General features: G+C 39.5%; 1 protein-coding gene across 1 annotated transcript in view; it reads left to right on the forward strand.

The window, feature by feature from the left end:
* Positions 1–8,709: 8,709 nt before the first annotated feature.
* PRPF6 (pre-mRNA processing factor 6) overlaps positions 8,710–26,858 on the forward strand; it is a gene marked incomplete in the record, with an annotated part of 1,570,595 nt that continues 1,552,446 nt past the window's right edge. Inside the window, 1 exon segment of the mRNA XM_044089883.1 lies at positions 8,710–8,949. Within this exon segment, the coding sequence (XP_043945818.1) occupies positions 8,750–8,949 (200 nt within the window).

Consider the following 26,858-nt stretch of genomic DNA (forward strand, 5'->3'; position numbering starts at 1 on the left):
CTAGGTGTATACAAAGAAAATACTTTGTTTATATAAGATGCATTCAGACAAAACTATATTTATAAGACTCCTGATCTTACACATAAATCCTGCTTTACAAAAACTGGGATTGAACAGCATGCAGCAGTTGTCCTGGAATTCTGTATTGTTACATCACACCCTACATGGCATTCTGGTTTGCATAGTTAAATGCCATTTCTAAGTCAACAAAAGACACGTAGCCAGGACCTCCTAACTCCCATGATACCCTCAGTTAAACTAAACTGATCCAGTGTTCCATGGGAGGGGGGGATTCTCACTCTTCATTCTGACTGAAAGCATCAGCTACCACAGTCTCCTTTTAAGCTCACTGGCATAAAGTTTCCCAGAAAGGCTCCAAAGTGTGATTTCTGTATGTACCCTCCTGCCCCCCCCCCCCCAATGTTTACTACCACTCCAGTTTATCATTCCAAAGGCAGTCTCATTACCTATCAAGAAACTCTGGAAAGGAAGGCGGAGCCTAGATGGCCAACTGAGAGCAGTGAATTTTGAGAACTCCATAAACTAGTATAATAATATACGAAAATTTTATTATTTTAAGTTTAAAATGTCAGAAATCTATAGATAAACTACTAAACTACATAAATATCAATTTTGGTGGAGTTATACAAAAATTTTCCCGTCAAGTAACTTGGAGATATATTGAGTCACTGAATATGAACTCAAGAAATTCTCATCCAGATGTGCTTTATAGGTTCATAGGTTCATACTAGGCTATCTGCCCGAGGGCATTTACAAGCCTAGCCCATAGTTTTGTGGCTTACGCCACCCCTTTAGTATGGGGAACTATACCCATTATTTTGCTGTGCCTCTGTTGAGCAGTGACACTGAGGTAATCCCTGGGGTATATCTGCGATCTCCCATCCATTGGTCAAGATTTCTCTTGAACAAGGCCAGCGAGGTGCTCTGCCTCACATATACCGGGATTTTATTCCACAGCATAGGGAGTCTTTGGGTGATGAATCTATCCCTCCAGCACGTCCTATTAATAGCCGTGTCGAGGTTTAAGTCTCCGCCCTTGTGGCTCTGACGGATCTAGATTTTTGAGGTGAAGCATATTCATCAAATCTGGGTTTGACATGGCCTTGTATGTTAGGCAAAGGTCACCTCTGAGCAAGCGGTGGCGACTGAATAGAGCTGGAGTTCTTTCAGTCGGGCAGCATAGGACAGATGTTTGAGACCCTTTATCCTTTTGGTGAGGAACTTTGTGGCCTCTCCAGCTGCTGCAAGTGTCGGGTCAGATACATTCTGAATGGGGCATTGTACTCACTCATTGGTCTGATGAGTGATGAGTATAGGGAGACTATGACCTCCCTTGATCTAGATGAGAATCCCTTCATGATAAGGTGGGCAATGTAGAAGGTCTTCCTAACTACTTTAGCTACATGGGTGTCGAATGACAGACTACTATCAACCTGGGTCCCCAGGTCCCTGATAACTTCTTCTGTGCTCAGTGGATTGCCACCTATTTGGTAGCTAGGGGTAACCTTGTTTTTCCCGAAGGGTATGACTATGCATTTTTTGGCATTTAACTTTAGGCCATGGCTCTGGCACCAGTTATCCGTTTCTGTGAGACCCTTCTGAAGGATATCTGTGTCAGATGTGTTTTCTACTATGGCCAGTTTGCAGTCATCTGCAAACTTTGTCAGCCATAACCCTCCTGTGTTTGCTTGTACTTCGGAAAAGTAGATGCCAAACAAGAGTGGGCCCAGGACTGAGCTTTGTGGTACACCACTTGTGACAGGCTTTGAGTCTGACATGGCGCCAGCAACTCTGACCCTGTGGGTTCTGTCACTCAGCCAGTTTGCAACCCATCTTGTGATGTATGGGTTAACATTTAAGCTGATGAGTTTTTCAATGATACCCGAGTGGGGTATTGTATCGAAGGCCTTCGCCAGATCGAGGTAGGCTGTATGGACTGCCTTTCCCTCATCAATGGCTTTGGTGACTGTTTCAAAAAAGTCAACCAAGTTTAGAAGGCATGATCTTTGGAAAAAGAACTGCAATTGATGACATCTACCTTATAGGAACTATCTTTGAAAACGGATGGCTTTAAAAATGACTTAGAAAACCTCAACTTAAATTCTCAAAAACAGACTGATACTCTTAAGAAACTATTACAGCAACACCATACAAAAATAACAAAATATAGAGACTTCTCTAAATTACACTGAAGGGAGACTCAAAGAGGAAGAATTCCAAAAAGAATTTATGCTTAAACAGTACACATGGCCGCTTAACAAAATAGATGACTTGGAAAAGAGGGAAAGGAGAAACACATAAGGATCTTTGGTCTGCCTGAAAACACTGAAGGGGAACACATTATTTCATTCTTAACAACCTGGATTCCTGAATTTTTAGACTCGAAAGAGGGACTTTCATTTGGAATTGAAACGGCGCATAGAGCACTGAGGAAATCTGCTTCTAACTGAACAAATACTCCACCGAGATCCATAGTTATATCATTTTGTTAATTTCTGGCGAAGGAACTAATATTAAATCTGCTTGGAGAAAATCACCCTTAAAATATAACAAAAGCCTGATAAGGTTTGACAATGATTATTCTTCCAGAATACTAAAACAAAGGAAAAATGTCTGGCCAATAATAAAACTGTTGAAACAAAACAACATTAAAGCACAGCTGGCCTTTCCATCCAAGGTAAAAATACTTTTTGCCAATGAGATGAGAACCTTTAATGACTTAGAAGAAGCTACTATATTCATCAAAAACAATAACATAGTGTCTATCCCAGAAGAAATGGAATGGATGGCCCCTACTCTTAAAAGAATAAAAGAAATAAATCCTTGGACTGATGCTAGAAAGAAAAAACAAAAAAATTATTCCAAGATAGCTGTCCCAAAAAATAACTCTTACAACTACATCTCTCAAAGTATCAACTGATATGGCACATATGTCATCTGTTTTTATTTTAAAAAAGGAGGGATTCTTAAACAACTGAGAAACAATACTGATTTAGTCAGAATGTTTAGAGTCCAATAATTCTTCACAAACAAACGTAGGTCAAGATGGGTTACTATGTACATTAGGTACTTACGTGTTATCGCAACCAGATTTTTCGCAGTTGCGAAATGCACATACCTCCTCAAAAGCGAGTGTATTACACACCTCACAAAGTGTTATTGTAAGTCGTTACAAGTGGCCAAAAACTGTACATGAGTTTTACGAACCAAAACAAGTTCAGAAATCATCTTCCTTTTTTGCATCCATTACAGACATACGCTTCAGTTATCATGCCTGCTATTGTACTGTTGGTTGCATTATTTACAGTTTGTGGAAGAAAATGTTCAGAGAAAAGTGACTGTCACTGCTAAACTTACAGGGAAACTAGTTCATGTTACAGTGACATGGGGTGAGAAAATTCCACATTTCATTTTGTATGACGGTGCTTGTGAAACAAAATGGTAATACATAACTCCCCCAATTTCACAGTCTTTGTGTTTTCCATCTGTGAAGAATTCATTGCTCAGTGTGAAAATATTCCAACACACAGTATGACATCAGTCATGACAACTCATGCGTGCATCTCTAATGGTCGCAAAACAGGAAGAGGATTTCTTAAATTGTTCCTGTTCTTAAAAGTCATGTATATTTTTTTGGAAAGTAGTAAGGACTATGATTGGCACTTAGAAATCTTTCAGTCACTCGTTTGTCTACAGGTAAGTACCGTACATTATATATAAACCAAACAAAGCAACATATAATACAAACATAGAAGTTTCTATTCCCCTGCTTGAACTCAATGAATACTTATCTTGTTCATTTTTCATTGATTTTACTTATAATAATTTAAGTAATTAATTAACTAATTCAACAAGGTACCAGTCATCAGAGTAAACTCAAATATAACAAATTAACATCATATATATTAGCAGTAACAGTAGAGTGTTTTGAAAAAAAAATGCTGTCATGGAGACTAATGCCTTTTTCAGTTAAAGTATGATTTAGAAATGTCATGTATATCCTGGTTAAATAATAGTATCAAGCTCTTAGTACAAATGTCATCCTTATTGTCTAAATATAGTTAATATCAGTTATGGCAAGTATCACAGCTTCGAGTGCTGTTTGATCAATCCTGATATGGTGTGTGTGGATGCTACTGTGTCTGGCAGTTAGTACAAATATCATTATTATTCTGTCTAAACATAATTAATATCAATTATGGCAGGTATCACAGCTTCGAATGCTGTTTGATTAAGCCTGACATGGTGTATGTGGATGCAGCTGTGTCTGGCAGCTGTTATAAGTTGCCGTTTTCATCTCCAGGAAGCTGTGGGTTGTGGCTTGTGATTGAGGTTTACTGATGCTTATGTATTAGGAAGAGACATTTGGTGTTTTAGCCTGGATCCAGGGGAATGGGGTGGACAGAACTGTGATTTGGGATATTTTGGTAGAGAATGGTTTGTTTGTATGTCTGCTGAGTGAGAGGTGGGAGGGCTGGAGGAGTGTGTTGTCTCTTGTTGTGGCGGCTTGTTGGGAGGTTTTTTTTTTTATCTGTTTCCTCTCTGTTCTTTTCCTGGCTGCTGCCTCGCTGAAAGGGAGGGAATTTAGGCTTGAAGTTGCAGCGAAGGGAAGCTTTGCTTCAGGTGCATGGTGAGTCTCTGGTATGCAGTACACAGACACACTAACAGAAACAGACGCTCCCAGGTTGCTATGGTAACTGAGAAAGAGTGACGATAATGTTTAACGGCTCTGAGGAGCCTCCGAGATGATTCTCGGCAATGATGTTTTTGGTTTAAAAAATATATATATATATATATATATATATATATATATATAAGAGCTGTTTTAAACCACATGTACACATATTGATGGTTTCCCAACACTTCGATTAGCTCATTAAGTTGATTCTTGAGAACAAATAAATAAATAAATAAAATTAGCGCAATTTTATATTTAAAATGTATTTTGGTCCAAACACATTAAGGACTTACATAAGAGTGGAAGTCTGAGCTATTGTGAAAGACTAAGAACACTTGGTCTTGTGCAGTACCCTTTGATGTGGTCTGGGAGGTGAGCTTGCTCGGACGTGTTGGGCATATTGGGATAGGTGATTCTAGGGGTGTTTGGGGTTACAGAGTCATCAGATTTCCTTCATGGAAATATCTGTGGGAATGGAAGGTGTGTTGAGTGGTTCACTGGCAGAGTGACCACTGCATGGAACTGGCTGGTAAAATGGAACAGGACAAATATTGGTTTGGATATTTTATGAACAGCCTGGAAACACACCACATGAATTAGTGAATGGTATTCTGGCAAAACTGGATGGGCATTGTTGCCCGTGCTTGAAGTACTAATATGTGTGTATGTAAGGGTGGAAATATAACAAATAAGAAACTAGATGGGTCTCATAATTTAAAGTCTATGGACTGTATAAACATGCTTGGAAGGAGCTAATCATAAGAATAAACATTACAGCTTGTGCTCTCTCAAGTAACTACGCAACAGCCAAAAAAAAAAACAAAAAACACAATAGTTAAGTAATGTATGATTTTAGTAAATCTAGACATAAAATATATAAGTGTCATACAAAATGAAGCAGTCTGCTGAATTTAGACATTAAAGACAGGATTTAATAACATGGGCTTGTACATAATAACACTACTGTCTTAACTTGTCATAAATGACATACACTACATTGAACATCAAGACAAAGCATGGCGATTTTCTTATAAAAGCAAATATGCATAAGTCATATAATTGTTTTAACTTGAATTGTAGTTTTTGTAACCCATCTTGACTATACATAATACTTAAGTTGTTACCAAGGTAACTAATGTTTTATACATGACATCAAACTGACAAAGTTGTTCAAGGGAAACAACAGAAGCCTGAACTAGGAATGTCACAGAATGTAACAATCACATTCTGAACAAATAGTATTAAATTGACAATAATCACATAGAATGTTGCCATTTAAATCTAAAAACTTTCAGTATATGCCATAAAATGGCAATTTATGAATATGGAAAAGGAACTTGTAATCATTAATCACAATAAGTGAATTTGTTGTTTTTAACCTATAATTTCACTCATTTTATAATAAGAAATGACAGATATGAAAATCCTCATGTGTAGGAATGGAGGGAAAGAGGGATGCACTGAAAATTAAGATGCACTTTCATCAATGTTTACATAAAACAAACTTGATGCTTTAAGTGATTACTTAAATACTGGCAAATAATGAAATATAACTTCTGATATACCCAGTAAAATACATTGTATTATAAACATTAGGTATAAATATTATTATCACCTATTTATATTAAGTAATACGTTTTGAAAGACTTCATCAATAAGAGTGAATATGTTAAATAACTGTGTGCTATAATATTTTACTGAGGTTTTATATATGATACACCCTATTTTACTATGACTGAATTGCCTGTCATCTTTCATGTAAATATTAATTTCTTATACAATAAGTAGACAAATATATTGTATTAGAATTCTGTCTAATCAACAATAGTACTGTATCTGTTCAAAATAATATAAATATTGCTTATTCCTATTACAAATATTCTCTATATGATAGTTCAATTTATGGAGCTCAGATGTTCTGGATTGTCAAGGTATGAGTGATAATCTGATGGACTTAGGTTCATCCATCAGATTAGGAATTATTTTTATTCCATGATTAGTGCGGATCTTAGTTTTGTTAACATTTATTAGTTTAACTTTATTTCACAAAAAACATTTTAGTATGCCTGACCAAAACATTACTTTATTGGTAAACAAAGTATAAAACTGATAATTTCCTTTAAAAGCTCAAACATATACTTTTTAGTTATCAGAGGAAAATATTTAATAGTCACAATAAAACAAAAAATACATAGTTTAAATAACCTAAGATGGATTTAACTTTATTATCTTTAAATACAAATGGCTTAAACAATCCTAGCAAGAGATCAAATCTACTGAAATATTTAAAGCTGAACAAAGCACAAATTGTCTTCCTTCAAGAAACTAATTTCAAAACAAATGACAATTACAAATGGAATCCTAAGGAATATATAATATTGGCACAATCCACTTATAAGACAAAGACAAAAGGGGTAACAATTTTATGGAAAACAAAAGTGATTAACCCAGAAATCATTTATAAGTATGAAGATAAAGAGGGCCTTATGGCATTAGTAACAGCTAAATATAATAACAGAATATGGACCCTAGCCAATTTATACTGGCTCCCAGGCACTGGATCAGAAACTGTTAAAAAACACTTGGATTTCAGTTCCAATAATTATAAAGGCAATTTAATATTAGGAGGATATTTTAACGGTATAGTTGATATTTCTGAAACTACAAATAAAAGACTGCTACGTACATCTGCTTTATCAAAAGCTTTAAACAAGTGGGTAGAATCATTCCATCTTGTAGACGCTTTCAAATTTAAAGATAAATCTTTGTTGTTTTCCCATCAAGATCACAGGTTTGGTACCCAAACTAGAACAGATAAAATATTTTCTGTTCATGACTTAAACTCTAAAATAATTAATTTCTCAATAACTCCCTGCCCCTTTTCAGACCACAATTCATTGATAGTGAAACTTCAATATAGGTACAAACCATTAATCTTTAACTCCAGAATTCCAGCATATATAACTACAATTAAAGGATTCAAACCCTGGTTATTATTTGAATTACAGTTTTTCTTAGATAGTAATTACACTACAGAGATAAATAAAATAATGATATGGGACTCATTAAATCTGCAAATATGTATCTAGTATGGACAATACTTGCAATCTCAAGGAAGTGTATAACAAGAAGCTGGAATACAAATACAATACCAACTTTGGAAGACTTCTACAGCCTACTAAAGACCACAGCATTGTTGGAAATTAAGGATTCATCCTAAGCCATTTATTAAGAATCCATGGAAACGAGTCTTATCATTGATTGACACTTTACAATAACTGAACAGATGCACTCTGATAACTGGATTGTTAGACCTATAAAGTAATTGTACATCTTGAGTTCTGTTATAGTGTTAGGCTGATGTAAATAGTGTACATACTTAATATGTTATATACAAATATTATGAAATTTATTCAACTGTATTTGAAAAATAAAAAAAAAAATTGAGGAAAAAAAAGAAACTCTGGAAAGCCCGTAAACCATGACGTTCTGAGCAGTATCTAATGCTTTCAGCAAGTTTGGCCAAACCTTATCGACTCCTGGAGGTTTGCCAGTGCCACTACACAGACTTTTAATAACGGAAACTACTTCAGCTAAAGAAACGGAATCAATCTCAAAGGTGTTTGTAGCACTGCACTCCCGAGTCCCCCCCCCCCCCCAAAAAAAAAAAAACAAAAAAAAAAAAACAGGACGGCCAACAGTTTCAAGGCTTCATCAAAAAAACTCCTTCCACCACTAGCGTCTCAGAACGGTTCTCCATCCTTTTGAAAACAAGTTGGACAACTTCCACCCCTTCTGTGTCTGCAACCCTCATCACCCAATGCCGAGCACAATCAGTCCATTAAGAAATATTTAATTTAACTAGACAGACGGCATGAGTAGATACCCATTCGAAAAGTCATCAAAAACTACATTACCCGACATACTTTGTAGTTTACAAAGAAAAAAAATATGCGCCGGAAGCTGTTATAATTGATTGCTTCCCCTCCAATTGTTTTGGCTCAGTTTAGGTTGAGCAATCTTATCGCGACTACAACTTCTGGTGTAAACATGGCAGCAACGTTACAACCACCGATCTTGTCTCAGCCAGGTAGTGGGGCTGGTGCAGGAGCAGGGGCTCCTGGGGGGGCTGCTCCTGCAGGTGGAGCTTCAGGGCTCACGGCTTCTCTTACGGGCACAATGAACAAGAAGAAAAAACCTTTTCTTGGTATGCCGGCTCCTCTGGGCTATGTGCCTGGCCTTGGCAGAGGGTGAGTGCTGCTCAGGATACGTTTACATTTTGTGCGTGATATTGATTGTGGCGTAGCCGGCAACCTGACTGTTGGAAATTGAAAGGCTAATGGGTTATTTTAATTGCTGAGGGTTTTGGTGCTGATTCCACGTAACAAATTAAAATACTTTATTTTGGCATTTTAATATTTTGTCTTTATAAAATTGTTTGCATTGTCCTTGACACAGATTATGTGTTGAAACAAGAAAGTGTTGCATATGATGCTTGTACTGAAGATAAGCAACGTTAAGCGTAGTACATTTCTTAAGTGTAATATAAATATCAGTGGATTTGTACCAAGGCTTATCAACAGCACTGGCCTTCCCAAACTAGCGGCATTTGCACAGTTTTGTGACTGATGATTTAACTACTTATAATCTGCAGGTATTTCACATTTATTTAAAAGTTAAAATACGTTCATACTTTGCATTTGTATCTCAAGGACGTGTATTGCACCGTTGTATTCTGGAGATTACACTTAAGCAGCATTGTTTATAAACAACATAGATATGACAGTTGATGTTTGAACTTAGGGGTGCACATAAGTGTAGTTGGTACTGTAGCACATTTCACGTCTTATCTGAGGCTGCATGTTCTGGACACTCGTATCATAAGAATTGCTGAGCAGTCCACTGATCACAATTTTGTGGTAAGTTGGATGTTGTCCGGGTAGCGGCTGGGCAGATGCAGGAAGATCAGATATGTATTGAGGATTCCTGGGAGTACTTGGCTACTGTTACTGTTTGGGATGAGTTCATTTCTGTCTTCCGTATACTTGGACAGGTCTGAAAGTTGTAGTTTGAATGAATCGTGGTCAAAGGCATAAATAGTTTTAGGCCGCAGTGAGCAAAATCTGGTTCATGCTTATCGGTAGTAGAAATGTTCTCTCGATTTGACTGATTCATAGGTGTTTTTAAGCCTAGCCATGCATCCCAAATCTCTGTTAAGTTCTGATACCTTTGATAAGTGTAAGCAGGGGATTGGAAGATGAAACATTTACAGGTTGCCTGTGCCCATTAGAGATACATGTGCCAAACCAGGAATGAATTTCCTGTTCCCCATCCAGTTGTCCTAGTTAAACTTGAGTAGAGGTAGGGGGTGTGCTCTGCTTCACATGGATGGTGTGCCTGTTCCAGAGACAGGGTAGTCGCAGGGATGCATACCTGTCTCTCCATCAGGTCCTGTTTATATAACAGGCAAGGTTTAAGCCTTTAGAATGGGTAATTCTGGTGCTGTTTGTTCTATGAATATGCAGGCGGTCCATCTGAGTGGGGTCTGACAGTGCCCTGTATGCCAGGCATAAATCTCCCCTCAAAAGACTGCAGGAGACAGTATTTAGGATAGGGTCGTGAGGAAGTCTGCACAACACATTTTACTTATGCCCTGTATTCTTTTAACGAGGAACTTCTGTGGATGATCCAGCCATTGGATATGCCTGGTTAAGTACATACCAAAGAGGACATTGTATTCAATGATAGGTGTAATAAATGTCGTACACAATGGAACAATGATTTCCTTGGACTTGGATGCCATACTTTTGTTTATAAGTTGTGCAACATAGAATGATTTCCTTACTACAATAGTTGTGATGGTCAAAGGTAGATTACTCTGTGTCCCTAAGTCCCTGACTACTGAGTCAACTCTTAAGGGGTGTGTTGTCTATAATAGTTATAAGGGGTGTGTTGTCTATAATAGTTATTAGGAGTGGATGACTTCCTGAAGGATACTATTATGCATTTCTTGGTTCTTGTTTGTTCATAGGTTGGTACTAGGCTATCGGCCCTAGAGCCTATACAAGCCTAGCCATTACAATTCCCTGGCTATTTATTCCCACAGTATGTACTTCCCTGGACCCCTGTTTAGCAGGGCGACTGACGTGATCCCCGGGGTGAATTTCCTATCTCCCATACAATCATCAAGCTTCATAGGTAGGTACTAGGCTATCGGCCCGAGGGCCTACTTAAGCCTAGCCAACAAGGTTCCCTGGCTTACGCCACCCAAGAAAGTTATTTTCCTCTGCTATTTTCTAGCAGAGGCACAGAAGTGATCCCCTGGGTGTATTTCCTATTTCCCATCCACTCGTCAAGATTTTTCTTGAGTGCTAATGAAGAACTTTGCTTGATATAGAACGGGTAGCCTGTTCCAGAGTATGGGAAACCTCTGGGGCAGGAATCTATCCCTCCAGCATGTCCTGTTTATTGTAGTGACAAGGTTTAGGTCCCTAGAGCGTGTAGCTTGGAGGGATTGGGATTTCTTTAGGTGTAGCATGTCCAACAGCTCTGGGTTTGACATAGCTTTATATATGTTAGGCAGAGATCACCTCTGATTAGGTGATATGCTACAGAGTAAAGCTGGAGTTTTTTGAGACAGTCAGTATAGGGCATCTGTTTGAGGCCAGTAATCCTCTTTGTGAGGTACTTCTGTGGCCTTTCCAGCTGCTGCAGATGTTTTTTGAGGTACATTCCAAAAGGGGCATTGTACTCTCTAATGGGTCTGAGTGTCGAGTACAGGGGAACAATGACCCTTTTTTTTTTTTTTTTTTTTCCTGACTGAGAACCTTTTTATGATGAGGTGTGCCACGTAGAAGGACTTCCTGACTACAGTGGCGATGTGACTATCAAAGGACAGACTACTGTTCACCTGGGTCCCAAGGTCTCTTATCACACATTCTGTGTTAAGTAGACTGCTGTCTGTGTAGTTGTTCATGGGTACAGTGTTTTTACCAAAGGGGCTGACAATACACTTTTTGGCATTGAGCTTGAGGCCATGGCTCTGACACCAGACATCTGTCTCAGCAAGGCTCTTCTGTAGGATTTCCACATCATTTGGGGACTCTACTATGGGTCCTAGTTTGCAGTCATGTACGAACTTTGTTTGCCTTTCAGAGAAGTAGATATCAAACAGGAGAGGTCCCAGGACTGAACCCTGTGGTACTCCACTTGTCACTGGTTTGAGGTCAGATTTGGAGTGTGCAACTTTTACAGTGTGGGTTCTGTCAGTGAGCCAGTTGGCAACCCATCTTATGACATAGGGATTTATACCTAGTTTAGTGAGTTTAGCTATAATTCCAGAATGGGGGATGGTGTCAGAAGCCTTGGTGAGGTCAAGATAGGCTGTGTGAACCAAATTACCCTCCTCTACGGCTTTGGTGACTGCCTCAAAGAAGTCGATCAGGTTCAGGAGGCATGATCTGGCTTTCACAAACCTGAACTGGGTGGGATCCAGAGTTTGGAGGTTACCAATGTCTTTGTTTATGAGTTCCATGATGATACGTTCCATAGCCTTGCAGACCAGGCTCGTCAGGCTAATAGGGCGATAGTTCCTGAGATCAGTGGTGGCTCCCCCTTTGTGGAGTGGGATAACTGTTGCTGTACGCCATTCAGTGGGCACAAAGCCTGATGTGAGGCTATGATTGAACATGGTGCTTGGGTGGGGAGCCACTTTGTTATGAAGTTCATGTAAAATGTAGCCTGGGATGTTGTCCAGTCCCATGGATGCTGTGTTTTTGTCTTTAGAGAGTGCAGCTTTTACCTGCGTAGTTGTGATTACAGGGACTCTGCATTCTTCCTGTATAGATATGGGCCCTTTAGGGGGTGAGGGGGGGGGGAGTAAAGTTAGCACTGAACCTATCTGCTAGGATGTTGGCAATATCAGTTGCCGTTGTGCTATAACTCGGAGCAGGTCTGGGTGTTGCCATTGAGATTCTTGACATAGCTATAGAATGCCTTGTGGTTGTCCTTAGAATCAGTGGTGATTTTGTTTTCGTAGCTAGCTTTGGATGATCTTATAAGGGATCTCGGTTTCCTACTGAGGCTGACCAGGGAACTCCTCCACTCATGGGATTTTACTCTCTTTTGCAACTATTTCTTCCTTCTGTTGTACAGTTTGTTTGTGGCATGGCGCCACCAGATTGGCTTCTTCTTTTTTTTTTTTTTTTTTTTTTGAGGATAGCGTCTTGGTTCTGTTTGGTATAGCACTATCCACGCACTTGTGTAAGTGCTTCTAGGATGCATTTGTGTAGGATTCAGCAGTCGTAACTGTATTGTCCATCTGCATGGGTGTCATGAAGTTCACCACTTCAGTCTTAAGAAGCATGAAGTTGGCTTTGGAGAAATTCTTTACCATGGTTTCCTTATTGGGGGGTAGGGAAAGGATGTGAATATCAAGGGTGATTAGCTTATGGTCTGATCGGACCAACGAGGAGTTGACTTCAGGTGTGGAACACCGGTCAGTCATGTTGGTAATGACTAGGTCTAGGGTATTGTTGCCCCTGGTGGGGGTGTGGATAAGTTGATCCAGGGCATTGGAGTTTATGAATTCCAGAAAGTGTTGTGTGAAAGAGTTGGTACATGAGTAGTTTTCCCAGTTAATGGTGGGATAGTTGAAATCGCCCATTATTAGGGTGTTTGGTTGAACCCTAATATTTTCCAGTACATTAAGAAAAGAGGAGTAGGAATCCTGGGACATGGTGTGGGATTTGTAGCAAGCTACAATTTGGATTGCAGTTTTGCCCAGAGTTAGTTGCACTTTGATAACCTTGGCTGCATTATGTTGAGCAACTAGCCTGGAGGTGTGGATATTCATTATGAATATGGACACACCTCCGCCTTTGGTGTTCCGATCCAGGTTACATGGCCAAAAAGTGTGGTATGAGTTATAGCCTGGTAGTGCAGGGGTGCTCTCTGTTGCCTTGAACCAGGTCTCCGTCACTGCACAGGTATCAATGTTCTCCATTTTAAGGAGTGCCTCAAGTGAGTGCATTTTGAGATTTAGACTTCTAGCATTGAGTAGCATTACCCTCAGTTTTTGCTTGCCTGTTCCTGTTATGGTGGTGAATTTGTCATTTGAACCTTGCCTAAAAAAGGCACTATAGGGGCGGCAAGAACCTTAGCCAGTATCCGGAATCCCAAGGGCGACAGGTGCAGGCCATCTCTGGCAAAGCATCATGGTCTATCAACCATGTCATCCCAAGCAGACAGATACTGGATCCCCTTAGAATGACACCAGAAGCTTAGCTAATTGTTGAAGTCAATCATTTTGTCCTTGTACTGCGGTATCATTCTGGGGCGATGGCAGAATGCTACTCTCAGGGCTAGGGTCATACCTGCTTGGGCTACATGATCGGAGAGCTCTTCCATGTCTCTCTTCATGTAGTCCAGGGAGGTACGTCTCAGGTCATTCACACCAACATGGACAATGATGAGTCATATTTGTACTTGTGGGAGTGACCTGAGTGCGTGGATTATGTGGCGGATCCTGGCACCCGACAGGCAGCTAACAGTAACCTTCTCCTTGTTTAGCCTGGTGAGTGGGACATCAGTGTGCCTGACTGTAGAGCCACCTATGACTAGTGTGTTGGATACGCTGTTTTGCCGTATTGGCTGTGGTTCAGTGGCACACTGAGTCTGTGGGCTGTGTGTCATTTGGGTTGTGTTGGGGGGTGGAAGCTGCTTGTGTTTCTGCTTTGGAGGTCTCTGTTGCTTGAGCAGATTATTATTGAGAGCCTCTGCGAATGTTTCTGTGTGTGGATTTTGGTGGTGTAGATTTAGTGCGACTATGTGATAAGTGTGGTGTGGTGCAAGTGTTTACCTTCTCTTGATGAAGTTCATTCTTGGTTGGAGAGAGCTTTACCTCCAGTTTGGCTAGATAAGTGCATCTCTCACAGGTTGTGGTGTTGGGTGGTAGGAGGAGAGGCTTGTCTGTGTACATGAAGCAATTTGTACATTGCCCCAAGATGCCCAGATTCATCAGGTAGACTGGAGAGAACACTGGGAGCTGACCCTTGGACATGCCTGAATAAAAAATATTTTCCTCTAGATAAATGAGGAAAGTGAGTACAAGAGCTGTTTTTCTCTAGGCAAGTGAGAAAAGTAAGTGCAGAAACTGTTTTCCTCTAGGTAATGAGGAAGGTTGCATGCTTTAGTAATTAGTAGCTTATTTAGTGCCTTTTGAAGACTGCCAAAGAGGCACTCTGCTTGACATGTATGGGCAGTCTATTGCAAAGTCTGGGGAGTCTCTGGGTCAGAAACCTGTCCCTCCAGTATGTTTTGTTTATTGTGATGACAAGGTTTAGATCCCTGGGCGTGTCTCTCTGAGGGATTTGGATTTCTTTAAGTGTAGCATGTCGAACAGCTCTGGGTTTGACATGGCCTTTTATGTTAAGCAGAGATCTACCTCTGAGTAGATGATATGCGACAGAGTATAGGTGGAGTTAGACTGTCAGCATAGGGCATCTGCTTTAGGCCTGTGATTCTTTTAGTGAGGTATTTCTGCGGCCTTTCCAGTTGTTGCAGATGTCTTGAGAGGTACATACCAAACCGGGCATTGTGTTCTATAATGGGTCTAATGAGGGATGAGTACAATGGGACAATGACCTCCTTTTTTCTGGATGAAAAGCCCTTGGTGATGAGGTGTGCTACACAGAAGGATTTCCTGACTGTTGTGGCAATGTGGTTATTGAAGGTGAGACCACTGTCCGCTTGTGTGCCCAAGTCTCTTATCACACTTTCGGTGTTTAGTGTATTGCCATCTATGTGGTAATTCACGGGTACATGTTTTTTCCCAAAGGGGATAACTCTACATTTCTTGGCATTGAGCTTGAGCCCATGGCTCTGGCACCAAGCATCTGTTTCTTTAAGGTCCTTTTGTAGAATATCCACATCACTTGGGGATTCAATAATGGCTCCTAGTTTGTAGTCATCTGCGAACTTTGTTAGCCAGAGTCCCTTAGTGTTGGCCTGTACTTCAGAGAAGTTGATTACAAACAAGAGCGGCCCCAGGACTGAACTCTGAAGTACTCCACTTGTCACTTGTCTGGAGCTCGATTTGGAGTCTGCTACTTTTACAGTGTGGGTTCTGTCAGTAAGCCAGTTGGCAACCTATCGAGTGATGTAGGGATTAATGCCCAGCTTAGTAAGTTTATCTATGAATTCAGAGTGGGGGATGGTGTCGAAGGTCTTGGCGAGGTCCTGATAGGCTTTGTGGACCACCTTATCCTTGTCCACTGCTCTGGAGACTGATTAGAAGAAGTCAGTCAGGTTCAGGAGACAAGATTGTCCCTTCACGAACCCAAATTGCATGGAGTCCAGTGTTTGAAGGTTGCCAATGTCTTTGTTTATAAATTCCTTGATAATACGTTCCATGGCCTTGCAGATCAGGTGCATCAGACTTAGTTCCCGGGATCCAAGGTGGATCCCCCCCTTGTGGAGTGGGATAACTGTAGCTGTGCATGATGTTTGCGCTTATTTGTGCAATGCTTATTGCCGAGCAGTGGTGAACACCATTAGCGGTTATAGACGCAAACACTTTTGCCTGCAAATTTCCCTTAGTACTCTGCTGGTGCTCCATTGATGAGTTTTCACGATTGTCCCTCACTGACAGATGATACATTCAGCAAAGCTTCTGAGATACCAACACAGATCCTACTTACTAGCCCTTTATAGTTTTTGTCCACTACTTTTCCTGGTCCTTCCTGTCCCCTCTCTGTTTTCTGACCACATCAACTTACTTGGATGTTATGGATGGACATTTTCCCACAGTTTCTCCAACCAGCCTGTTCAACATTGGCATCCAGAGGCAATATAGCAATTTCCTCATGTATACTGGTAACCCACTTCTTATACTCCACACAAATTCAGTATGTGAGAGATGCATCTATATCAGGAACGTAGAGTCCAGGCTCTCTCGCTCACCAGTCAGTTCGTCTGATAATAAGCAGGTTGTCAGCATGCACAAACCACCTCCTGCACCTACCAGATCAACAATACATAAACCTACATATGCGGAGGTCCTTACCAGAAGCTTATCTAAACATCGGAGACCTCCCAAACACATACCCAATATGTCCTCTGCAGAACATAGTACACATAATATATCACAGACCAGTGTCTCACCAGTCAACCCCTTAAGGCATAACACAAAAACAAACATCTTAGTCATAGGTGACTCAGTTTTGTGAGACACACAGTTGTCCCTCTCACCAGTTTGGATAAGGCAGGATCCGCCACATCACACATGCGCTCAAGTCTCTCAACAATAGGCACTGTTATGACTCTCTCATAGTCCATGTTGGTGTGAATGTCTTGAGACGTACCTCACTGGACTATATGAAGAGAGACATGACTGAGTTCTCTTATTATGTGTCTCAGGCAGGTATGTCCCTAGCCTTAAGCAGCATTTTACCTTCGCCTAGGGTGATACCTGAATACAAACTATAAATTATTTGACTTCAACAATTGTCTTAGTTTCTGATGTCATTCAAAGAGGAGCCAGTATTTGTCAGTCTGGGATGACATGGTCAACAGACCTAGATGCTTTGCCAGAGATGATCTTCTGTCACCTTGGGATTTTGGTTACTGGTAAAGCTGTTACCAACCCCATAGTGCCTTTTTTTAGGCAACGTCACAAGAACAAAATTCCTGATGTAAAAATACCCTCTTAAAAAAAAAAAAAAAAAACTCATGGTTATGCTGCTAAACGCTAGGAGTCTAGACCAAAACTGCACTCACTGGAAGCAGTTCTCACCTTGGAAGATGATGACATTTGTGCAGTCACTCAGACCTGGTTTAAGGTTTTGGAGAGCACCCCAACTATACCAGGTTACATATTCTTCATAATGTTCAGACTGCAAACTGAATGTATGAGGACAAAATGAGATGGTGTATCAATATTCGTTAAAGATAAATATTTCTCTAGATTGGTTAAATAGCATGATTCCCTTGAATTACTTTAGGTGCAGTTGACTGTAGTTAAGACTCCTCTTCAGGCCATTTCTGGCTCTAGGATCCCCTCCATGAATCGTGACATCCAGTCAGCCTGCTTTGACTCAAATAGATTTATCAAGATACAACCAAACGTCCTACGTTTGGGTGACTTTAATTACCCATCCATTGACTGGATAAATTATACATGCTCTAACTTACTTGCCCATAGGTTCCTGGACCAGCTGGTTGACACACCCACAAGGGGCTCAAACATCCTGGGTCTGGTACTCCCCAACATGAGGGACTGCTGCATCACCCCCCAGTGTGTGGCCATCCCCTCGCTAGAAGTAACTATAACACAAGAGCTCCCCCTTAACAACAGTGATACTAAAAAAACTTTTCCAAGGCCAATTGCAGCCTCTTACGTGACAACATAAATATCTTCATAGCCCCTCCCCCTACTGATGGAACAGGCACCTCTGCCATACCTCATAGAACCAAAGCAAGATCTTCAAGGAAAAATAAACTTGCCTGGTGGACAACTGCCATTAATATGCTATACAATAGGAGAAAGAAATTGGTCTCTAAGAGTAGGAAGGAACAGTCTCAAAACTGGAAACACTCCCTCCTCAACTTAAACAAGCAGATAATACTCCCTAGTGAAGTTCTTCAAAGCTAACTACAAATCCAAATTAGCTTCCCTGACTAAGGATAACCACAAGGTGTTCTTTAGTTACATCCATAACCTCAACGGTAAGGCCAAGATTTGCACTGAATTTGTAGTTAATGGTACTACATATGCAGAATCTGTGGATATAGCAAACCTGCTGGCTGACAGGTTCACTTAAAACATCACTCCCATGTCACACCCATGTCTCTGTCACATATACCCCAAGCTATCCCCAACATCTGTCCCCCACTTAGTATTTCTGAGGAGCAGGTCTTAAACACCCTGTCCAAGGCCAAAAACACAGCCTCTGTGGAACCAGATGAAATCCTGGGCTGTGTTCTACATGGGTTAAAATAGGAATTAACATCACCATTGCAATTAACTTTGCCATTGGGCACGTTTTTCAATCACAGCCTAAGCACTGGTTTCATCTCAGTGCAATGGAAAACAGCTACCTTCATCCCTTTGCACAAAGGGTGTGCATCCACGGACCCTGGGAACTATAGACCCGTTAGCCTGACCCGCCTTATCTGCAAGGCCATGGAATGAATCCTCATGAATCTTATTAATAAAGGTATAGGAAATCTCCAAATGCTATATCCCACCCAGTTTGGCTTTAAGAGGAATCATGCCTGTTAAACTTGGTGGACTTCTTCGAGACTGACATCAAAGCCCTAGACGAAGGCAAATCTGTGTATACGGCCTACCTAGACTTAGCCAATGCCTTTGACACGATCCCCTGCTCGGGCATCATTGATAAACTCACCCAGCTGGGTATCAACCCATATATTGTCAGGTGAAAATAGGGGACTACATCTCCTCCAGTAGACCCGTAACCAATGGTGTTCCACAGGGATCATTCAGGGACCCCTACTGTTTGGAATCGTTCAAGGACCCCTACTGTTCAGAATCTACTTCTCCGAAGCACAGGATAAAACTAAAGGACTATGACTGACAACGTTTGCTGCTGATGACTGCGAACTAGGAACAATCATTGAAATCCCTAGCGATGTCAACTTTCTGCAAGAAGGTCTTACGCAGACTGATTGGTGCCAAAGTCATAGTCTTAAATTTAATGCAAAAAATGCATCATCACCCCCCCTTCACCAAGGGTGATTTATTCTTATAAACTACTACATCAATAGCAATACCCTAAGCACACAGTCTGTGATGAGTGATCTGGACCCACAGGTCAACAGCAACCTTGACTTCAGTCACCATGTCTCCAGAGTGGTAAGAAGGGCATTTTATATTGCTTATCTCATAAGTAAGGGCATTGCCTCCAGAAAAAGAGGTTATAACCCCCCCCCCCCGTATCTTTCCCTCATCAAACCAATAATAGAGTACAATGTTCCCTTTGGTATGTTTCCTTCCAAACACCTGCAGCAATTGGAGAGACCACAAAATGTTCCTTACAAAGAAAATTCGGAGTATTCCAGATCTGTCTTATGTGGATAGACTGGAATCGTTGCCACTTTCAGACTGCTCAGAGGTGCCCTGTACCTTGCGTGTATAGCAATCTCTTACTCAGCCATAATGGAAATGCTGCACATTCGCAGTTCAAATGGCACACTGGTCACTTGCTCAAAGACCTTAATCTGGTTTGTGACTTCAGCAGAACTTGCTGGAGAGAAGATTTGTGTCAGAGGTTACTGGAAATTCACCCCGGGGGTTCCACCTGTGTCCCTCTTGGACAGGGGCAATAGGTGCTAGGGTTCCACCTGTGTCCCTCTTGGACAGGGGCAATAGGTGCTAGTGTTTGCTTGTACCAGACACCCTTGGTAACACTGTTTGAACTTGGCTAGCCTTGTAAGTGCCCTGGGGCTGTTAGCCTAGTATCCTTCTATGATCCAATTTTAGTTTTAGTCCATGGCTGTGGCACCAGTTGTTTGTCTGTCAGCCCTTCCTGTAGAACATTTGTGTCAGTGTGGGATTCAATGACGGTTCCTAATTTGCAATCCTCTGCAAATTTAGTCAGCCAGAGACAATTGACATTGGCCTTGAAGTAAATGCTAAAAAAGAGCCAGTAATCACCAAATGAGAGGCCCCATTGTGGGATGAGATTGTTGAGGCTACAGAGTATGGCGTTGGGGCGGCCTTTCCTTTAAGAAAGCACTGTCATGGCAGATGACTGAATTGGATCCATTTTGGGTTAATGAGGTTACTGTAGCAAGGATGCATAAAGGGATGTCAGCTGTCTAGAAATGTTTAAGTCGCTGGACGTTGTTGGAGTGTTATGGTTAATGTGCCTTTTCATCATTGTGTGGGAAACTGGGGAGTTTTGTATATATTGACAGAGTCGGGTTGGGGCTCCCTTTTCAACAGTAGGATAGGAGGATTCATATGCCAGGTGATGAAAATGCGACCTTAGGAAATGATACAACAATACAGTAGTTTTGAGCAGCTGATCATAGTTCTCTTATTAGCCTATAGCATCTAAAATATAACCGCAGTACTGAAGTGAACCCTGGTACTCAAGTTAAAAAAAATATTAATTCCATGATCTGACACATTTTGCTTAAAAAAAATAAACTAAACTCCATTAGGAGTTTCACAGTTAAAGGAAATGTTAGTATTGCAAGGGAGGTAGTGCCTTTTTAATCCCTCTTTGCTTTTATTATTAAAAGTAAATACAATCTACTTTCCCTACCAGTAGGGAACACTCTGGTAAGGTCAAAGAAGATGTCGAAAACGTTTGTAAATTTGTGTGTGTGTGTGTGTGTGTGTGTGTGTGTGTGTGTGTGTGTGCACCAGTGTAAACGGACTGGGCTGCGGGCAGCAGTAGAGCCCTAATGTGTGCAAGACATTAATTGATAAAGGTGTTTGTATAGTGGAAGCATGGTATTGTAGTCGGAGATGGCTTTAAGCACTACTGTTGTTACAAGTCCTATCGGTTTCTTACAGATGTTTACATCTGTAAGAAAATCTAAAGCAAGAAACTAATTTTCTATATTTCTAAAGTTGATTTTATGTAGGTTACAATTTTTTGTAATGTGTCCATTTGTGGACTTGAAAGGTACTTGTTGGATAGGAATTACTACTGAGCATTGTGTTGGGTATGCATATTAAGTGTAACGTCTGTATTACTGACAGGAGTCAGGTGTGCCTATGCTGCATTTTTTAATACAGTTTATAATGTGTCTTTTAAAGGTAAGCTTTGTTTTTAATGCATTTTCAGAAACAATGTGTGGCTGATATATGCAAATTATCTTACATTATGTCTACTGTCAAATTTTATCATTTGTATAATGATGTTAGTCTTTCTTAGTAAACTATCCCATGACAGATCAATTCAGGTTATGAACCGGATAATGGCATTTTAATTGGAAGCCAACTTGATTATATCAACAAGATGTTCAGTTCAATTTTGTGAGATTTTTATTCTGTTGTATCTTTTTTTATTGGAGTAGTCTCTGGTTATAGGTCTGTTGATCAGTTGTTGAATGAATTATTGATGAAACAAAGCATTTCTAGACATATATTTGACTATTTGTTAAAAACCCTGCTTTATACTACTGTTTGGGATTCCAAAAATATATAGAAATGTATTAGACCTGTTATTCTGGCAGGAGGTTCTAGGACCAAACATCAGGCAAAAGGCAAGTTGGCTAAATATCCATGAATACATTTTGATTCATGACATTTTTTGGATCAATTTAAAGATACAGATTTTGACAAAAGATTGTTTTTTCTCACAGCTGGCATCCAAGACCTATACTCAGTTATTCTTCACAACTAAGCAATGGCTTGGCTTACTGAGATGCATAATACTTAAGGATAATGTAGTGGTCTATGTATTTTTCTACTTCAGTGGAGTTGATTTTGGCTAATATTTTTTTCAGTTTGAGTGGGAATATTTTAAAAAAATCTAGGCATGTTACTGTAGGAACCATATTGTCCTCTATTTTTGTAGACGTGATCTTGGTGGTTTGGGAGACCTTGTGTAGTGACATGTTCATTTTGGTCTAACATAGCATTGTATGTTTGATTTTTGAACAATATATTTAAGGAAAAGGAATGGTGATTTGATTTTTTTTTTTAATTTTGGTTTTCTAGTGTGGATTTCTTTAAATTTACTTGTGCAAGTTCAGTTAATTATTTGTATAGAACAGTTTATAAAGATATGAAAAGAGTTTACCATTGTACTACTTTTAGAAAGCCCACTTTTTGCAATGGGTACTTTAATTTTAATAGTTGCCATTCATTCATATAAAAATATAGTATTGTGAGAGGACACACAGTCCAACTATCGAGAATGGATGATTTCAGATGTTCAGACTTTTTAACAATGAATTGAAGATTTCTTATAATGTTTCTAATTGGAGAGTATGCGAAGGGCATTGTTATGAATATTATAAGATTAAAGGGTCTAGGTAAAACAAATTCCCATCTTTGTTAGTTAGACCATTAAATAATACTAATACTGTAGATAATACTTCTAAGACACTTTTGAATGCTATGGTTTTAAAATTTTCTGTGTATTCTAAAGGAATTAAATATAGTGTACATAAGTGTTATTTGGTTATAAACATCTTGAAATCTGTGAGGACCATGCTAATAATTCATATATAGAAAGAACTGTATTAAAAAGTTAATTGAAAATGATACAGTTGATAGTAATTATAAAGATTAGTTGGTGTGGTTCCTGATGTCAGTGTGAGTATATTAAAGAAAGTTCTTGTTTTAAACTAGGTGAAGGTATTATCGCATGTAAAGATAAATTTAATTGTACTACACCAGGGGTTATTTTCACTGCTAAGTGTTTGGACTGTGCATGTTTTTATAACGGAAAACCGAGAGAATATTAAAACTAGAGAATCTATGAATGTTACAATAGTATTGAGAGGGGTTGTGAATAATGCACTTGGAGGTGTAATGAGGGTTTTTTTTTTCTAAAGCAGTTTAGAAAGTGTTTTGTTTTACTGATGTTTTTGGAATGTGGTTGCAAGAATCTAAGTAGGGGATGTTAGCAGGACCTATTGGAATATTGTGAGTTTGTATGGCAACTTAGATTAAGCAAGCAATAATGCCAAACAGGGTGGGTGTAATTGAAAATAATACCTGCTCAGGGGTGTTCTGAAGCCCGACAGTCCAGTCAGCTTTACCCCTTTCAAACAGTGCTTTAAAATTAAATAGTTTCTTAAAAGTGAAGGCTGGCTTTCACCTAAAATTTTCAACAAGTCTGAGTTCCCTAAGACAGTCTTCCAATTTTCTTGGATGGTACTCTCTAAGTCTCGTTTCATTTAGATAGGAATTGGGAAAGCAAGTTTGTAGGAGCTCAAAGAAGCCTCTTGAACACTGACCAAATCTTGACTGGTTGGTGATGCCAGGTGGTGCCCATCCAAAATAGGTCATGCCTTTGATGTTCTTAGTCCCAGAACTTCACTTTTTATGGTTGCCAACCAGTCTGGATTGTACCCTCTGTCTATAAAGAAAGGCTTACATTAGAGAGTTTGTACAAAAATGTAAACTCTTCAGTAGTTAGTCTGCTTAATTTGATCATTTGTCCCTTAACCACCCCTCTTTTCATGTGTGCGGGGGTATAAGCTATCTCTGTGGAGATACTGGTTTACAAAAGTCTCCTTTTTGAAAATTGTACTGACAAATGATTCCTTACTAAAGGTTAAATTGAGGTCAAGGAAATTCAGACTGTCACCAAAGCCACTCAAAGTATAGAAAGCACTGTTATTCGGGTGTGCGACATATTGAAATTGTTCTAGATTACTGCCTCATAGAAAAAAAGAGATTATTGGCTAAGGGGTAAATTTTTCCTCTCACCTGGCCATAACCAAATTGGTGAAAAACTAGAGTGATTCTAGATCCCATAGCCACTCCAGATGTCTGTTTAAAAAACATTAAGACCAAGTCCTTAAGGGAACAAACCGTATTTATTTTATTGTTGTCTAAAGTTGTGTGAGCAAATAAATACTCCCTTTAAATACTCTATACCAACATCTTATGGAATGCAGGTATAGCGAGAGAGAACATCCAGTGAGACAAAGCAAAACATGGTTCTTCATTACTGAAGCCATTCAACAGCTCCAAAAGATGCCAGGGGATAGGTAATATCATGAACTGTGAGCCACAGGGTTCAAAATGTGGTCTAAAAAAGGTTGAAATTGGTTCAGTCTTGGGAAAGGCTGCCAACACAATACGTCTAAATGGAAGTTTAGTCCTATTTTTGTGTATCTTATGAATTCTAAAAAATGTGCCGTTGTCAGAAATTCCACCTGAAGAAAATCAAGTGTCATAATCAAAATTGTCCTGACTAAATATGTCAAACAAAATCTGGTCTATGGCAGAAAAACTTCTGCTAACAGTTTCTTTTGACACTTCTGTGTAACAAGAATTATCACCCAACAAATCTGAAATTGCATGGTTGTAATCTTCCAACTTCATCAGCACTAAGATCCCACCCTTGTCTGCCTTTATGATTTTGATGTCTTTATTTTTGGATGAATCTTGAAAGGCAGACTTTTTTCATTCTTAGTTAAATTGTAATATTTGTATTTAGTTGTCAATTTGTTCCTTAATTCGTCTTCACAGATAATGATGATGATGAAGCCCTGAAGAGTGTTTTTAAGGGTGGGATTGAATTTACTTAATCGTCTCAATTTGTCAGGACATGTTTCCGATGTAAAAACATTGTGCATGGTGCATAGCAAATTGAGTTTTCTTTCATATAGCTTGAAGTCTGTGAGCAATTTTATGATATCCACAGAGTTGCTGGGAATAAAAGAAAAACCTTTTAGTAAGACAGACAGATGTTCTGTGTTAGGAGTGACTGCACTTAAGTTAAGCACTTCTGTTTTGTAATCTAGGTCTTCCTTCTGTTTTTTTTTTTCCCTCTTCCTTTACCCTTGGACTGCTTGTTGGGGGGGACCATTTTAGAGTTCTTATCTTGCCCGACAGATGCAATAAAAAAGGGCCTGGCAGGGCACTAGATGGGGGGGGGGGGGCAGTTTTCATTGGAATTATTACTGGTACTAGGTGCTGCTGTAGTAGTGGTGACTTCAGCTATTGTTGGCAGAATAGGGGTGATGGTAACATTGTTAGCCACAACTGATGGTGTGAAGGTATTAGTAGTGTGTAGTGGATAGGCTATTAAGGCTGTTGTCTTTTCATGTTTTTTATAGTATTTATAAATTAATTCACATTTTAGCTTCATATAGCTTTAAATCTATTTAACGAATATTTGAGTGAATTTCACTTCCTTTCATGTCACTATTGGTTGAGTTTGATCACATCTTTTTATGTGGCCTTTTTAAACTTTGTGTTAGATTCTGTTTGCATTTCTGAAGACGTTCTTGTTGGAATAAAGAGAACAAAAGTGCTAATTTCTTGTCTGGAGCCTTGCTCCTTTCGTTTTTCTGTTTTTGAAATATAAACAGTGTTACAGGAATTGACTAAAAGTAATGAACATTGAAATTATTATATTAGTAAGTGTAGAATGCAAGTACTGATGCTACATGAAATGCATTTGCATATAAATGAGCATGTGAATTTGATAGAGAGGATTTTAGGTTGGACATCAAGCAGAACACAGGGAACAAAAGAAAAATGGAGTAGTAATACTTGATTGTGAGAAGAACCCAGATAGGTGGAAGGGGAAAGGGCATAAATGGTAGCTCTCTGAAATTATTTCCGCTGAAAGGCGACAACTTTATTACAAGCTGAGATAAGTACAAACTTGCAGTGTTATAAGATAGTACTACATTTTTTTCTGTTTTATTGTTTCATTGAATATTATGTTAAAAATAATACTGCATTATTTTTGTTCACTGAAAATTGTGAGTTCTCTCTGTCTGCAGTTTGTTTTCCCCACCCACCCTTCTTGTTTTGGTTTTAATCTTGGTGGCTTTGGAACTGACCACCCCTCCTGTAAATTTGTATTTGAACACTCCTCGTGGGCCCATCTCATTTGCTCACTCAACGGAGTTCAGTGGTGAGGTCATATTTTGATTTCAGACACTCCTACCATTCCCATCTGTTCAGCCCTACCATTCCCATCTGTTCAGCCCTGTCTATCCTAGTCTAGTCTCAACTGATCCTGCGTAATACAGAGAGAACATCTGAGTAGGCATACCCACTTAGGCCCTGAACTTGCCTGACTGCAGACTGCTGAGGCAGGGCTCAGTTCTGATGTTTTTTACTGGTTAAATGGGTAATTTGTTTAAATCAGTTTGCTTGTTTTCCATTGTGTGTGTGTGTGTGTGTGTGTGTGTGTGTGTGTGTGTGTGTGTGTGTGTGTGTGTGTGTGTGTGTGTGTGTGTGTGTGTGTGTGTATATATATATATCTATATATATATTATATATATATATATATATATATGTGTGTGTATAATATATATATATATATATTGCACTTTACCTGCTTTTACTGCATTTGTATTTCTTCCTACTTTATTACCTTATTTTGCTTTTGTCTCTTCTTAAAAGTACTCAATTGTGTTTATTCTGCTGAATTTATTACTGCTTGGTAGTAGCCTGATTAAATTGTAACTGTTATCCTAGGTC

The sequence above is a fragment of the Protopterus annectens genome, chromosome 12.part0, assembly GCF_019279795.1.
Source record: "Protopterus annectens isolate FY-2018-M chromosome 12.part0, PAN1.0, whole genome shotgun sequence".
Taxonomy (NCBI): domain Eukaryota; kingdom Metazoa; phylum Chordata; order Ceratodontiformes; family Protopteridae; genus Protopterus; species Protopterus annectens.